General features: G+C 34.6%; 1 protein-coding gene across 1 annotated transcript; it reads left to right on the forward strand.

The window, feature by feature from the left end:
- Positions 1–800: 800 nt before the first annotated feature.
- LOC122274642 lies at positions 801–3,432 on the forward strand. The gene is made up of 6 exons (XM_043083662.1): positions 801–986; positions 1,543–1,794; positions 1,888–2,061; positions 2,147–2,253; positions 2,369–2,685; positions 2,800–3,432. Exons 1-6 carry the CDS (start codon positions 801–803, stop codon positions 3,255–3,257), a joined length of 1,494 nt encoding a protein of 497 aa, XP_042939596.1. The 3' UTR covers positions 3,258–3,432.
- The last annotated feature ends 12,365 nt before the right edge of the window (positions 3,433–15,797 follow it).

Genomic DNA, 15,797 nt, shown 5'->3' on the forward strand with positions numbered 1-15,797 from the left:
GAATTTTGAATTTGAATTTTTCTTTCAATTAAGAGAAGTAATTCCTATGACTATCCAAAGGACATAAAAATAAATTAGAAAATATTTTTATAAGAAAATATCAAAAATAAAATTACCCTAAAATAATTATCATATTCAGCCAATGGTGCACTATTTAATTAAACTTTTAATGAATTTTTATTATGATCACATTAAATCATTTCAAATTTTAAATTTTTCGTTATATAATTTTTAAAATATATAGATAAATGAATCCAAAAGGTTGTAATATCTGTTTTTTTTTTGGGAAATAATATTAAGTCGGCTAATGTTAATCAGTCAATCGGAATGACTCTGAATCCGATCGGGTCGGAAGAGCATTTATTTTCTGCTCTCAACTAAAAAATCTGTTTTATTTTCAGATCGCATCTGACAAATAATCTAAGAGCCCCTAAGTATTAGGCGTTTGCGTCGGAACCCAATTTAATTTGTTTTTACAAGTTTTCGTTAATTAGTTTGAAAGAAAGAGTTCCGTCGTCAGTCCTGCCTCACAAAGACTTCTTTCTCATCCAACTCAACATTAACACTCTCTGCTTTCCCCTGTTTCTTCGATTCCTACCTAACTACACGCGCCATCTGTTCCTATTGGCGCCCAATCTCTCTCTCTCTCTCTCTCTCTCTCTCTCTCTCTCTCTCTCTCTACATATTTATATATATATATATATTATATCCTCCGACTGAAGGATTTCCGAATTCATTTGAAAGTGGGTGTGGGTTATTCTCTCAAATAGTTTGCTTAAAAGAAGAGTAAAAACGAAGACATGGATCATGATTGGAAGTTTGTCTCGTTGAAGGAGAAGCATTGTGCGTTCTTTGAGTCTCATGATCAGGTAAAGAACCCGCCGTTTGAGTCTAGCAATAACAATAGAAGCTCTGTTTGTGCGCTTCAAATCCAAGAAGCAGCAAATCAGAGGCTGATGCAAACACCAGCAGACACTGAGAAAAAGGTGTCTTGAAGCACTCTTTTCTTTCTCCCAAGATTCATTGTTTTTCAATTGACTTCTGGTTTTCTTGATCTTTTTCTTGCTGAGTTTATGGCTGTTTATCCGCGGGTTTATGCATGGGTTTCAAACAGTCATGTCTGTGGTTGCCTCAGGCGTGTTGTTCTGGTTTGAGTTTTGGAAAGGTTTTGTGCATCTGCATGGGGGTTTTGGTAACTGCATGCAGCATCTGTACTACCCATTGCAGGGGCCTATATATAGTGTATGCATATATGGATATATATTTATATTAAACTCTATCGATCTCAAGTTCGGTTTCTGTTCAAAAGATTTGATCTTTTTATTCTTTTCGCCATTTTTGGAAGCGAACAATGTCGATTTCTGTTCTTTGCGCATGCATTGATATAAATTAATTAATTAGGTTGGTTTCTGTTGTTCTGATATTATTCATGAATTACACGCTTAAGTTCTGAACTTCTTCTCTCCTCTCTTCTGCTTCTCCTTCTTCTTCTTCTTCTTCTTTTTTTTTTTTTATTTTTTGCCACTTAAACATAATTTGTAGGTTAAGTTGAGTGAAGTTCTTCTGTGCTTGCCTCCTATTGGTTTGACACTCTCGAACATGGCCCCTTTCTTGGGCTTGGATGAGATGGGCGTTTCCCATGCAGAAAACACTACTATATGTACTGATGCTGTTGCTGGGACTGGTAGTCATAGCTCATGCCATTCTGGGGTTCAAGGAAAGGCCTGTACTGCTAATAAGAAGTGGAAGGCTTCAAACTTCTGCGCATCATTTATTAGAATCGGCTCTTGGAAGGTGATACCCCGAATTTGAAATCTGTAATTAATAAATAATGAAAAAGACAATAAAATTTTAAAAAATAAGAATATCTGGCTGAAAAATGAGCAGGTTGTTGCTAAACGTGAAGGTGCTTTGGTGGCAAAGTGTTACTATGCAAAGAAAAAGATGGTGTGGGAAATTTTGAAGGATAGTTTGAAGAGTAAGATTGAAATACAGTGGTCTGAAGTTCTTGCAATTAGAGCTTCAATGGTGGAAGGTCAGCCAGGAATTCTTGAAGTTGAGGTCATTCTCTTTATATATCCTTGATTGATATAGTTTTTTTTTTCCTTCTTCGAGTCTCAATTCTTAGTGTTGTAACTTTTCTCAGCTCAATAGTCCACCTGCATTCTATATAGAAGCTACTCCAAGGCCGAGGAAACATACTCTTTGGAAAAATAGTTCAGATTTCACTGATGGTCAAGCTCTAATTCACAGGTTTATTCGTTTTCCATAAGCAATATGCTTATATATACGCATAATTTCCTTGATTCATTTGTTGTTTCCATGCAACTCTATTGAATTTTCTCATCGACATGCTATCTATATATAGGAGGCACTATCTTGAATTTCCTCCAGGTGCCCTTGACAAACACTATGAGAAACTCCTTCAATGCGACAGCCGGATGTTAATGTTGAGCATGAGACCATTCCCAAGTCTGAGGTCTCCTTTCTTCCACTCAGAAGATCATTTCTACAATGGGACAAGAGAATTTTCTTTGGATTTCAATAGAGATAGGCCAAATACCAGCTCCAGTAATTTGCAGTCGCCTTTCTCGAATATTGTCCCTACTCCATTGGTTGACATGCAACAAGTTCAAGCTTATGAACAAACCAACCAACCATGCTTTAGTATCAATGATCCAACAGGTATATATTGAAATGCAGTAATTTTCCCTTTTCAGAACTATGCATGTCAAGGTTTTGACACCCAAAAACAGTACTGCATGCTCTTTAACTCTCTTTTCCAATCCTTTTGTGAAGGGATGGTTATGGATTACCCTCTGCATTTAGATGAGATTATTAGAAACGAAGGAGCAGAAAATCCAATGACGGGAATGATCTGGGGTCAAGGAATGATCCATTCTGCAAATATCCTGGGAAGAGATCAGATTCAAGAACCATTTTCAATATTAGCTACATCATCACATCATTTGAGAGATCAGATTCAAGATCCGTACATAAATATTCCTTTAGAAATCCAAATGAATCCAGCCATACCTTTTCAAAACTATAATCAAAACTACAGTGGATCGGCTCCTAATTATGCTGATGAGCAAGTGGGGAGGTTTAGTTCAGAATCTCAAAGACACGATCTGAATGGAATTTTAAACCAACTGAATCCGAGTGACGTCGAACTTCTTCAGTGCAGTGATGATCATGATCAGAACAGGTACATATTACAGAAGTCCATTTTCAAAGAAAAGGATGGATGCAACTGACGATGATTTTGCAGATTTCATCAGATTATTAAAGAATACGAAAGATTAATACATCAACAACATTAATCCCCAACAAGGCCGCATGCATGCAAGCTGCCTCCAAAGTCTCACTACATGCTGCAGAAGGAGATTAATCCCCAACATTGTCTTCCAGCAATCTTGGTTTGGCTGTCGTGTTGACATGATCAGGTTTTACATCTTCAACTTAATTATGTATAGCTTCGATCGGATTAATGCATGCTTTGCATGGATTAATCATGAATGTTGGGGACGCATTTCATATTTAGATATTTGAGTTGCAATTTATTTAGAAATATCAATTTGTCATGAGTTGCTGGTGGCTGCTGGGGATTTTAATGGAACCCGTGATAGCAGGCCAGCTTGGTTAGCTTAAAGAGGATTAATTGATACTCAATCTAACGGTGGGTACTTCGACAAATATATCATTTTCTATAGAAATTATGAAGTTAATTTGGAGGAAAGAAAAGGGAAAAAAAATGTTATACCATATGTAACTCGAACATAATCCCATTTGTACATGTATTAATATACATGCATGCATGCATCTAAATAAGAACTCTGCAGTTACAAGAATTGGCATAACTACTTCTGTGATTAACTCATTGATCCATGAAAAGTACTGTACATACAAAATGATCATATAAAAGTAAATTTACAAACCGATTTGATTTGATGTGAAATTTCAAATCTACTTAACAATAATTAGAGATTTATAATTTAACATAGTATATCAAATCACATTAGTTTGTAAGTATATTGTTATAAGATTTTTTTTAGAGCAAACAATTCTTTTAACCCGTTGGTGACCAACTCACGTACATTAATGTAAAATGCTCTTTGGATTTTTTAGTCTTAGTAATTAACTCTTCAAGTTTTAAAATTTTGACAATTACACCAATCAAAACCCAACTCCTGATAATTTAATACCACGTCATACATCTTTTAAAAAAATTGTTTAAAGCTTGAAAAATTTTATTATCAAGTTGCTGTGTAGAGTATAGGCGCTACTAGCATTCCTGGACGAGGGCCAGCCTGGTCCTGCCTCTTGCCCCACACGGGGGCAAGGGTAGGGAGATGGGCCGCCATGATCTGACCCCACCCACTATGGGCGAGTGCCCCGTGTCTGAATGCTAGGGGACAAATTGACCCCCACAGCTGTCTGCCCACCCCGCCCAAACCCTCCTCCCCTCCCAGAAAAACAAGAAAAATTCAAAGCTGAACTCTTGTGCAAAGAGAGAGAGAGAGAGAGAGAGAGAGAGAGAGAGAGGCCGGACTTGAGAATAGAATAACTCTTAGAATTCTAGTAAGTAATTATCTATTTTCACAAATTGAAATCCACCTTTATTGTATTTTTTATTAATAATATCCTATGTTGCAACGAGTTTTGGATTTGACTACTTTGTTAGGAAATTCATCAATCCTAACGAATGGAAAACACTTGACAATCACTACAAGAAAATTCATCAATTGCGGTGATTTTTGTTTTGTTGGAAAAACATTCACCGCAATAGATTACATATTGCAGTTTTATAATCACTGTTGTGTTTTTTGAGCCGCTATTTACTTTTAAAGTGTGTGGTCCCCATTTTGGAATTTGCAACGATTAATAAGGGTTTTGCTGCGAAAGTTTTCACTGGAAAATCTAAAAACCTTTTGCAACACTCAAACAATCATTGGGTTTAAGTCTGAGGCACCAAAATCCTCTGGAGTCTTTTATTCCCCCCCCCCCCCCTCGGCCCGAGTTCTAATATCCCTCCCCACTTTTCTCTATTCGAACCATCGTACCCATTCCCTTATTCGAGTAAACCATTCCAAGAGAAAGACACTCATGGCAATTCCGTAAATTTATGATAAATAAACAAATATATATATATATAAATTCTGAGTTTTGGGAAAATATTGCTACATTGAAAACAAACAACACTGCACATTATAACTTAAATATTACATGTTACTAGTTTGGTACACAATTGGACTACATTAGAAGATTATTAACTTAACAAAGTTGCTAAACCTATATAGACAAATCTAATATTTACTTAATCCGCAATTGATCTTGATCCTAAAACAACATGATATTAGACTATCAAGCTTATCTCAATCATTAAGAAGTTCCAACACTCTCTTTGAGATGTCCTCCCCTTTTTTTGGATCTCTTTCCCTGCATTTTGGAGTTCTTATTCTCTTTTTTGAACTTTTTCCTCTCTCTTACAAAGTTCTTCCTCTCTAGCAACGTCATCGTAGTATGGTTCCTTCCCTGTAGCCAACGACATGAAATGGAAGAAAATGGGAGTGAATATGTCTCAAAATCAATTATTCTGAACAAAGTATGGGAGAGAGGAAGAACGAATGGTTTTGAAAACTAAGGAATCAAAAAGTGGAAGTGTTGTGGACTAATCAACTTTGTATGATTGTGTTGTCATACGCATTCTCACTCATTAGGCTTAAAACGTAGGCTTTAAAACATAATGAGCTATTCACATAGTTTAGTCTCAACATCACAACAATAGAAACCAAACACATGAGAGAGAGAGAGAGAGAGAGAGAGAGAGAGAGAGAGAGAGAGAGAGAGAGATGTTAAAAATTTGGATCTCTCAAATTCACCCTCCTAGGATCTTCCCTTTGTAGGAATAACAAGAAAAAGAGAAAAATAATAATAACACAAGAAATTTACGTGGAAACTCCAAAACAGGAGAAAAACCACCAGACTCAGATAAGAAAATTCACTATATGAAAAATTATTATAATCACACAATTTTTCTCCTCACCACACCCACAAAGCTACCCCACTAGTAAAATTTTAACTTTACACCTCTTCTCCTTTTACAAAAGGCTAATAGGGGAATTTAACTAAAGTCAAAAGTTACTAGATAAGTTTTTAACTGGCACTTAAACTAAGAGGCTAAGCCTTTTATTTATAACCTTAGGATTTGCCCCTCATTTATTCACCCACTGGTGTAGGACTAAAAAGTAGCATAAAAGTCAACAATCTCCACCTTGTGACTTTGACTGGTCCTACAGCCAAGCTCCACCTCAATGAAGATCTTCATAGTTTCAGCTATCATATTTCGCCATAAAAGTATACCCACTCGAAAAACAACCTTGTTGAAAAATTATGGTATAACTTCCATATTTGGCTCTCCTGGAAGTTCATCAGTCATTGACATGAATTTCCACCACACACTTTGCATCAATGCCAAACCAATGCCTGTGTGCAAACTTGTGGACCCACTAACATTAATACATCCTCTATTATGACAACTTTGGGAATTAGTGGCATGCTATGAGGATATACATGTCTCTTTTTTAAAGATCAAAATCTTCTATAGAGAGAGACACAACATTAGCATCATTTCCAGTATCTTCATTTACTAACTTGAAGCCACTTACCGAACCTGCTCCACCTCTTAGACTATTTTTCTTGACGTGCCCAGATTGTCCACACTCCCAGCAGACTACTTTCTTCTTCATGGAATTCTTCATCTTCTTATTTCCAGCTGCTACCATTACTAAGTTTTCAAGTGTAACATTACTTCCACTACTTAGTCTTTTCTCTTCAGAAAAGATTTTACTGGTAACCTCTGAAAAAATTATTTTCTCATTCTCATATATTAAAATAGGTTTCATGTGCTCATAGGAAGGTGGAAGAGACTAGATGAGTCTCAAGGCTTGATCCTCATCATCAATTTTAACTCCAATAGCTTCTAACTCAATGACAATGCCATTGAGAATGCTTAAATGATCTGAAATAGTTGTACCTTCACTCATCCGTAATATATGAAACTGCTCCTTCAAGTACACATGATTTGAGACGCCCTTCGTCTAATACAACTTTTCAAGTTTTTCTCAGAGTTTTTTTGCCGTAGATATTCCATGCACATTTGTAAGAACATTTTTGGCCAAGCACAGACGTATCACACTTGCTGTTCTCAAATCCAGATCCTCTCAATCTTCATTGCTCATTTTAGATCTGCTCATTTCACCAGTCACACTAGTACCAGTGCTAACTTTAGGTGTCGGTCTGCCTTTCAATACCTTGTGTAATCCTGATTAAATCAAGACATCCTTGACTTGTACTTGCAACAAGCCAAAATTGATTCTGCCATCAAATTTCTCTACCTCAAATTTGACAAGATTTGAAACCATACTTCCTAACATTGCTTTGATGAATTTACTGTAGAAATGAATAGTACCTCACTAAGTCAGTTCTCAGGAAAGATTGGAGGGTCACAATGGACACACTTAAAATTTTCAATCTCCTAGACAGAACTTCTTTAGACTGTACGTATCCACACTATCACACCAAAACTCCACCCTACAAAAAAAGAACCTAGTGGCTCTGATACCAATTGTTGAAAATTTGGACCTCTCAAATTCACCCCCTAGGATCTACCCTTTGCAGGAATAACAAGAAAAATAGAGAAATAATAACAACACAAAAAATTTACGTGGAAACTCCAAAACAGGAGAAAAACCACCAGATCCAGAGAAGAAAATTCACTATGTGAAAAATTGTTACAATCACACAATTTTTCTCCTCACCACACCCACAAAGCTACCCCACTAGTAAAACTTTAATTTTACACCTCTTCTCCTTTTACAAAAGGCTAATAGAGGAATTTAACTAAAGTCAAAACTTACTAGACAAGCTTTCAACTAGTACACTTAAACTAAGAGGCCAAGCCTCCTATTTATAGTTTTAGGATTTGCCCCTCATTTACTCACCCACCGGTGTGGGACTAAAAAGTAGCATAAAAGTCAACAAGAGAGAGAATACAATATTACATATCTAGCATATTGGGACATTTTTGGACGCTAAACAAGTGGAGGTAGCTTTACTGAAGGATCCTGAAGATTTTATCATTGGCCAAAAGACACTCGTAGAAATTTAGAATATCATCTTATTTGCAGCATTAGAGAAACTAAAGTGAATTTAATCAATGATAAGAGTTCGTACGGAGTATATATCAGATAGTATTTGGCCTCTTGTACTAGCTGATGCCATGTTTCTTCATTAATGAAAAGTTTCTTATTTATTTATTTTTTTTAAAAGATAGTTATATACCATAAACCAAACTTTTCTTTCTAGCAGAAACATAGGCCAACATACAGCACCCAAGCAAACAACACGCAAGGATTGAGTTCTAGAATCTATATTTATTTTAGGTGTAATATGGGTCAATAGCAGGCTTTCTAGATCCACTAAATTATACAAATGATGTTATCTGTAACACTCGTGTAACTTTGAAAATATTGAAATATAAAGTTTCCACATTTGAGAGTGAAGACCTCCAGAAGAAAACAAGAATAAGAAGGAAAAAGATGATTTTTTTATTACTTCTTAGATGAAAAAGCTACGTAGCCCTGATGTACAGTACAATGTAAAAGACTTGGACCTAAGGCCACACCCAATTAAATATTAGTAAACTTCAACCCAACGCTTAAAGTTTATGGGCTATAGCCCAATATCTTAGCAACTATTATAATAAGATTCTTACAGAAATAGCATAAAAGCATCCTCAATGGATTAGCTAAAAGTTAAATTCATTGAGTATTTAGGTATTAGAGAACAAAATATGATCACAATGGATTAGCTAAATTCCAAATAATTGGACTTGAACTACAATGACTTGTAAAATAATTTCCAAACTTAAAAATTACTGTAGATAGACCAAATACATATTTTATTAATTATTTCTCTTTCCTCTTTCTCATCAACCACTTAGACTTCTTTCCTCTCTCTTTCCTAGTTGAATTATGATGTCATTTAATCTCCTTTTGGTATGTTACAAAATTTTATCTACTTCATATAATACAACATTAATTTAATTAGAATATGATTACTAATTCACATATAATAGATAGAATAATAAAATTAAATAAATTAATAATTAAACAAATTAAATATTTTTAAAGTAATATTATTTTATTACTATATAATGAATAAATGAATAATCTAATATGAAAATTTGATGTAAATGGAATAGCTAAAAGTGTACTTTTAACTTGAAAAAATATGGGGTGCAGCCACTGTTTGGCATCAGCCAAACACACACATGATGTGGCCCAAGTAAATTTTTCTTCTTCTCCTTGCACATTGCAACTCCTCTCTCCGATTTCACCCATTTGAAATTCAGCATCCATCCTCTCCCCCACCCCCATGTCTTGAAAACTTCCATATCAAGTGTTCAGAAAGAAACAAACTCGTCTCCCAAAATCAATTAATATATTGAAAAACCATGATTGTAGACATGAAAGGTGGTGTTTTGGACCTTGACATCATGGATAGCTCTAAGTTGCAACCTGAGGCCGATCTCGAGGGAGGCATTGAGAAGGGCATTCTGGTCCTCCATATCGTAGTGGATGGAGAGGTGCTTGGAGATGAAGCTGACTTAGGGTTCGACAATATCTCCATTGATGTGGTTCTAGAAGGAGAACTTGATCTTGGCAAGCTTGTCGAGGAACTCGCAGGAGATTTTGTGAAAGAAAACAGAGTCGTCACTGTCAAACTCAGAGGTTAATCTTATAGGCAGCCTCTAAGGGAAGGTGAACATGGGTTTGGTTGGTAATGGTAGTGCTGGAACTGGTGGAATAAGGTGATTAGGGCTCAGACGTGTTGGGGCTGAGTCTGCCATTGCTTCGTTTGTAATTTGAAATTTGAATGGAAAAAACTCGAAACTTACTTTTGTCTCACATCAAAATGCATTTTTTTTTAAATAATGTGTGCATTGCTACAGTGGCTGTTCTATAACGAACCTCCTTTTAACTTTGGCTAATCCATTGAGTGAAGTAATACTAAAATTAAAGATAACGAGCCAGTGAGACCTCAGCCCACGCTAAGTCAACAGCAACTCTTGAAGGACCGGCATCTCAAAGCATCGTCCTCTATGCACCATTTCAACAGCAGCTCAATAGCACGGTTTCATTCTACGTAAAAAAAAAGTTGCCTCTTGCTCATGAGTCCCTTCATTTTAGCCATATGTGGCCTCCTACACATTAGGTCATGCTCAAGGTCTCAACTGACACGGGATGCATTTATAATTTCTCTTGGAAGGAGAAGTTGAACTTGGCAAGCTTGTTGAGGAACTTGTAGGAGATTTTGTGAAAGTAAATAGAGCCATCACTGTCGAACTTGGATATTACTCTTATGGGCGGCCTCTGAGGGAAGATGAACGCGAGCTCGGTAGCAAATGGTGTTGCTGGAACTAGTGGGATGAGTTGATTGGGGCTCGGAGGGGGAGGAGCTATGGCAGAGTCTGCCATTGCTTCATTTGTAATTTGAAACTTGAAAGGCAAAAAAAAAAAAAAAACTCGAAACCGACTTTCATCCCTCATCAAAACACACATTTTGGTTTAAAAAGAAAAAAGAAAACAGCCACGTAGTGCGTACAATGTGTGCACTGCTACAGTGGCTGCACTATAGCAAAACTCCTTTTAACTTTGGCTAATCCATTGAGTGACTCTTTTGGAAAGAAAATCTTTGTGGGCTGTTGGATCATGTGTCCCGCTGATTGAGGCTAGACCTAAGAGGATCTGGACTCGCACAAATGCCCTCAAATCTCACTTCAAAGCATGCATTTCACTTATGATTATAGTCTCTCTCTTTTCTTTTTCAAAATTGATTGGAGTTTTTAGGGTGGGAAAGTAAGAAAATTGGTCTCACAAATATTTGTTTGTATCTAAAATGATATACACTAAAATCATGTTTCTCTTTGATACCTTTCTTTGTGCTTGCATTTTAATGGCACCTCGTTAAGATCTTGCAACAATTAGTAAGAATTTTTACCTTCTAATTATGAGATTATTTACATGTTTTTGTGTCACGCGGTGATCCGTGAGGATCGGTTAGACACAAAGAAGCATGATTAATGGATAATGTTGAACCCAATGTTTCAAGTTTCATATGATTATAAATCTACACATAGATTTTGATGATAACAAATGAATTCAAAGAATAAAGGAGTTTCAAGTTCAATTTGTCCACACAATGGAGTAAAGCACATCAAAGAACCAAGCATGAGCAAGAAGGAAATAAGTTCACATTAAAGTCATAAAGTAATGTTGTAAATCTCTTAAAATTCAAAATTAGGATTAATGCTCAAAATTAATATTTTATCATAAAGCATTAAGATACATTTTCCACATATGCATGAATATTTTTGAAAATTAAATTTGAAAATTTTAAAAGATGATTGATTGTCATCTTTTACATGTGCATGCCTTGATTAAAGGGTTGAATTTTGAAAATATTAAAGATGATTGATTGTCATTTTTCACATGTGCATGTTTTATTTGAATATTTTCAAAAGTGATTGATGCTTTTTTAGACTTATACAAAGTGTGCTCCCTTTGTCATATACAAAAAGTAAAAGATTAGGTTTGAATTTTTTGAAAAGGAAAGTGTGCTCCTTTTGTCATATGCAAAGAGTAAAAGATTAGATTTGAATTTTTTGAAAATGAAAGTGTGCTCCTTTTGTCATATGCCAAAAGTAAAAGATTAGGTTTGATTTTTTTGAAAAAATGAATGATATTGTTTTTGACATGTGAATCTTTTTAAATTTGAATATGAAGTCTCATATGCGTATAAATAGATCATTTGAGAGTTTCACATTTACAACACCAAGAACATACAACATTCATTCAAAGTTTTCATTCTCTCTTCTCTAAGCATTGAGCCTTAACCCTTATTCATTTTGAGAGATATAGTTTGCGTTGTATTGTTCTTATTTCACTCATTGAGGAGTGTTTTCTGATAACCTACTCACTATCAACTTTTGTACCAGAAAAAAGGGTGTGTATAACCCTTGTGCGTGTAGAAAGTATTCTATACGGGGAATAGTTGAATCACCACGTGTAAGGTGATTGCAAGTGTAGAGGGTGTTCTACACGGATCCTTTGTAGCGGTGTTGTTCAAAAGTGTAATAGGTTTCTATCTCCACCTGAAGGAGGTTGAATAGTGAATTTGGGAATCCTCAAGGGGTAGCTTGAGGCGAGGACGTAGGCAGTGGGGCCGAACTTCGTTAACATACTGATTTGCTTCTCTCTTACCCTTACTCTTTATATTTATTGTTATTTCATATTTTGTTTATATTTTATATTATATATTTGATTTATAATTGTTATTTTTTTAATACAACTCAATTCATCCCCCTCTTGTGTTAGTTATCTGGGCAACAATTGGTATCAGAGCTAGTTGACCTGTACTGTTCATACAGGCAGATCACTCATGGGAATTCTGGCTTGTGACTGTGTCACCGAAGCAAGACTCTCCGACCATGAGTGACGGTGCACCGGTAGAGACGGTGGCCGGCTAGTCTGGTAGGTACAATTGTTAGGTGACATAGGTGCAGCCTATGATCAGTAACAATTGGTATCAGAGCTAAGAGCTCTATTATAAGATTAACTATCTTTTGAGTTAAGATCTTATGGCTAACATTGCAGCTTCATTTGGTGAAGGTCAATTTAGCAGTCGGCCTCCACTCTTTTGTGGAGATAATTACTCATTCTGAAAAGTTAGAAGGAGAATATTCCTACAGGCTTAAGGTCGAGAAATCTGGAAATGTATTGTAAATGGAACTTATATTCCAACAAAAGTGGTTGATGGAGTAAAGGTCAAAAAGGAAGAAGAAGAGTTTGATCGTGAAGACAATAGACTTTATACTTTGAATTTAACTGTTATGAATTTATTATTTAATACTCTCAATGGAAATGAGTTTAATAGAATAATGACTTGTGCTACGGCAAAAGAAATTTGGGATAATTTGGAAGTTACTTATGAAGGAACTTCGCAAGTCAAGGAATCAAAAATTTATATTCTTACTCATGAATATGAAATGTTTAAGATGAATGATGATGAATCTATTTTTAGTATACACATTCGTTTTACTAATATCATAAACAGCTTGACAGCTCTTGGCAAAGTTTATTCCAAGGTGGAGATAGTAAGAAAAATTCTCAACTTTCTACCAAAACGCTGAGAATCAAAAGTGACAGCGATTCTTAAAGCTAGAAACCTCAAGAAACTCGAAGTGAATGAACTCATCGGGTCACTTATCACCCATGAGTACACATTGAAAAGAGGAGAAGAAGAAGGAAAGCCAAAGAAGAGCTTGGCACTTAAAGTTGTTCCTCATGAAAGTGAAAGTGATGAAGATAAGGAAAATGAAGACAAAAATGAAGAAGTTGCGATGATAACAAGAAGAATTCATAGGTTTTTAAAGAAAAATAAAATTCTTTCGAGGAAATCCTTCAAAAAGTTTTCCAAGAAAAATTCAGGTAAAAATGACACTTTAATTTGTTATAAATGTAATAAGTCTGGTCATATCAAGGCAGATTGTCCTCTGCTAAAGAAAGATCGAAACAAGGGCAAGAAAGCAATGAAAGTTACATGAGATGATGATTCAAGTAGCTCAGATAGTGAAGCAAGCAATGAAAAATCAGCAAATCTTTGTCTTATGGCTAAAGATGATATTAAGGTAACAAATCTTGATAATATTGAAGATCCTTCATATGAAGAATTGCAAAATATTTTAGAAGAGGTTTATGAGGAATTTGAAAAATTGGGTATCAAATATACTGCTTTGAAAAAGAAAAATTCTTCTTTAACAAATGAAATTGATATTTTAAGAAAAGAAAGTATCATTTTGAAAGATGGAAATCTTGAATTGAATAAGAAGAAAACCAATTTAGAAAATATTGTTGAAAACTTTACGAATGGAAAAAGAAATTTTGAAAAACTTCTTGATAGTCAAAGATGTGTTTTTGATAAGGCAGATTTGGGATATGTGCCAAAACAAAAATACAAACCTTATAAAAATTTCTTTGATAATCATTCTACATCAAAGATCAATAATCAAAATTTTTTTCATAAAAATAATTTTGTCAAAAAAAAGATATTATTATAATCATTCAAGTTCTTTATATATGGCACATGCTATTTGCAATTTCTGTAATAGAAATGGTCATAATTATCATACTTGTCCTATTAGAAGAAATCATACAATGACTATTAGGGTCATATGGGTACTTAAAAATCTTGTTTCTTCTAATACTAATAAATAAAGGACCCAAAGAACTTGGGTACAAAAAAAATCATTTTAATTGTTTTTATAGGTATGTATGAAGTCATCCACAAGCAAAAACAAATAGTTTTTAGATAGTGGATGTTCAAGACACATGACGGGAGACAAGACTAAGTTCTTTGATCTTAAATCTAAAGAAGAAGGACACGTGACATTTGGAGACAACTCGAAAGGGAAGATCTTGGGAATAAGTAAAATTGGTAATGAATCTTCTCTCATAATTGAAGATGTTCTACTTGTTGAAGGTCTAAAACATAATCTTATGTGATAAATGATTTACAGTTACTTTCAAACTGGATAAGTGCATTATTTTGAATCATCATGATTGTAATATTTGTTTTATTGCTTTTAGAAACAATAATGTTTATACAATCGATTTTGAAGAAATTACCTCACAAGATGCTATTTGCTTTTCAGCTCAAAATGAAACTAGTTGACTATGGCATAGAAGATTAGGTCATGCCAACATGGAACTTATTTCCAAACTTTCAAAAAATGATTTTGTGAGAGACTTATCAAAAACAAATTTTCTTAAAGATAAAATTTGTGATGCATGCCAATTTGGTAAACAAATAAAAACTTCTTTTAAAACTAAGAAACATATTTCCACTACTAGACCATTGCAACTGATACACATGGATATTTTTGGACCAAATAGAGTTGCAAGTTTAGGAGGAAAATATTATGCATTTGTTATTGTTGATGATTTCTCTAGATATACTTAGGTCATCTTTCTTGCTCATAAAGATGAGGCACATAATGCCTTTACCAAGTTATGCAAGAGAATTCAAAATGAAAAGGGCTATACTATTTCAAATATCCGAAGTGATAGGGGAAAAGAGTTTGTTAATAAAAATATTGAAACATTTTGTGATGAAAATGGTTTTGTGCATAATTTTTCTGCTCCTCGAACTCCTCAACAAAATGGGATAGTAGAGAGGAAAAATAGATCTATTCAAGAGATGGCAAGAACAATACTCAATGAGAACAACTTGCCTAGTTATTTTTGGGTCAAAGCGGTAAGTACTGCATGTTATGTTATAAATAGAGTTATGCTAAGGTCTAAATTAGATAAAACTCCCTATGAGCTTTGGAATGAGAAAAAGCCCTACATTGGTTACTTTCATATATTTGGATGCAAATGTTTTATTTTGAATGACAGAGATAATTTTGGCAAGTTTGATGCAAAATCTGATGAAGGTATTTTTCTCGGGTATTCTACTAATAGTAAATCTTATAGAGTATTCAATAAAAAGATTTTAACTGTACAAGAATCTATACATATAGTATTTGATGAATCTAATTCTTCACTTTCCAAGAAATCTATTGATGAAAAAACAGGAGGTATAAATAACACAGAAAGTCTCAATCTCAACAAAGAGAACACAATAGAAGAAGTTCAACATGGAACCATCAGGAAATATCATCAAAATTTAAT

The sequence above is a fragment of the Carya illinoinensis genome, chromosome 8 (assembly GCF_018687715.1).
Source record: "Carya illinoinensis cultivar Pawnee chromosome 8, C.illinoinensisPawnee_v1, whole genome shotgun sequence".
NCBI lineage: Eukaryota > Viridiplantae > Streptophyta > Magnoliopsida > Fagales > Juglandaceae > Carya > Carya illinoinensis.

Excerpts from the sequence above, each read along its gene's own strand:
- LOC122274642 (XM_043083662.1), top strand. The coding sequence starts at position 801 with ATGGATCATGATTGGAAGTTTGTCTCGTTGAAGGAGAAGCATTGTGCG. Across the intron at positions 987-1,542 it reads CAGCAGACACTGAGAAAAAG|GTTAAGTTGAGTGAAGTTCT; the intron begins GTGTCTTGAAGC and ends CATAATTTGTAG. Across the intron at positions 2,254-2,368 it reads GGTCAAGCTCTAATTCACAG|GAGGCACTATCTTGAATTTC; the intron begins GTTTATTCGTTT and ends ATCTATATATAG.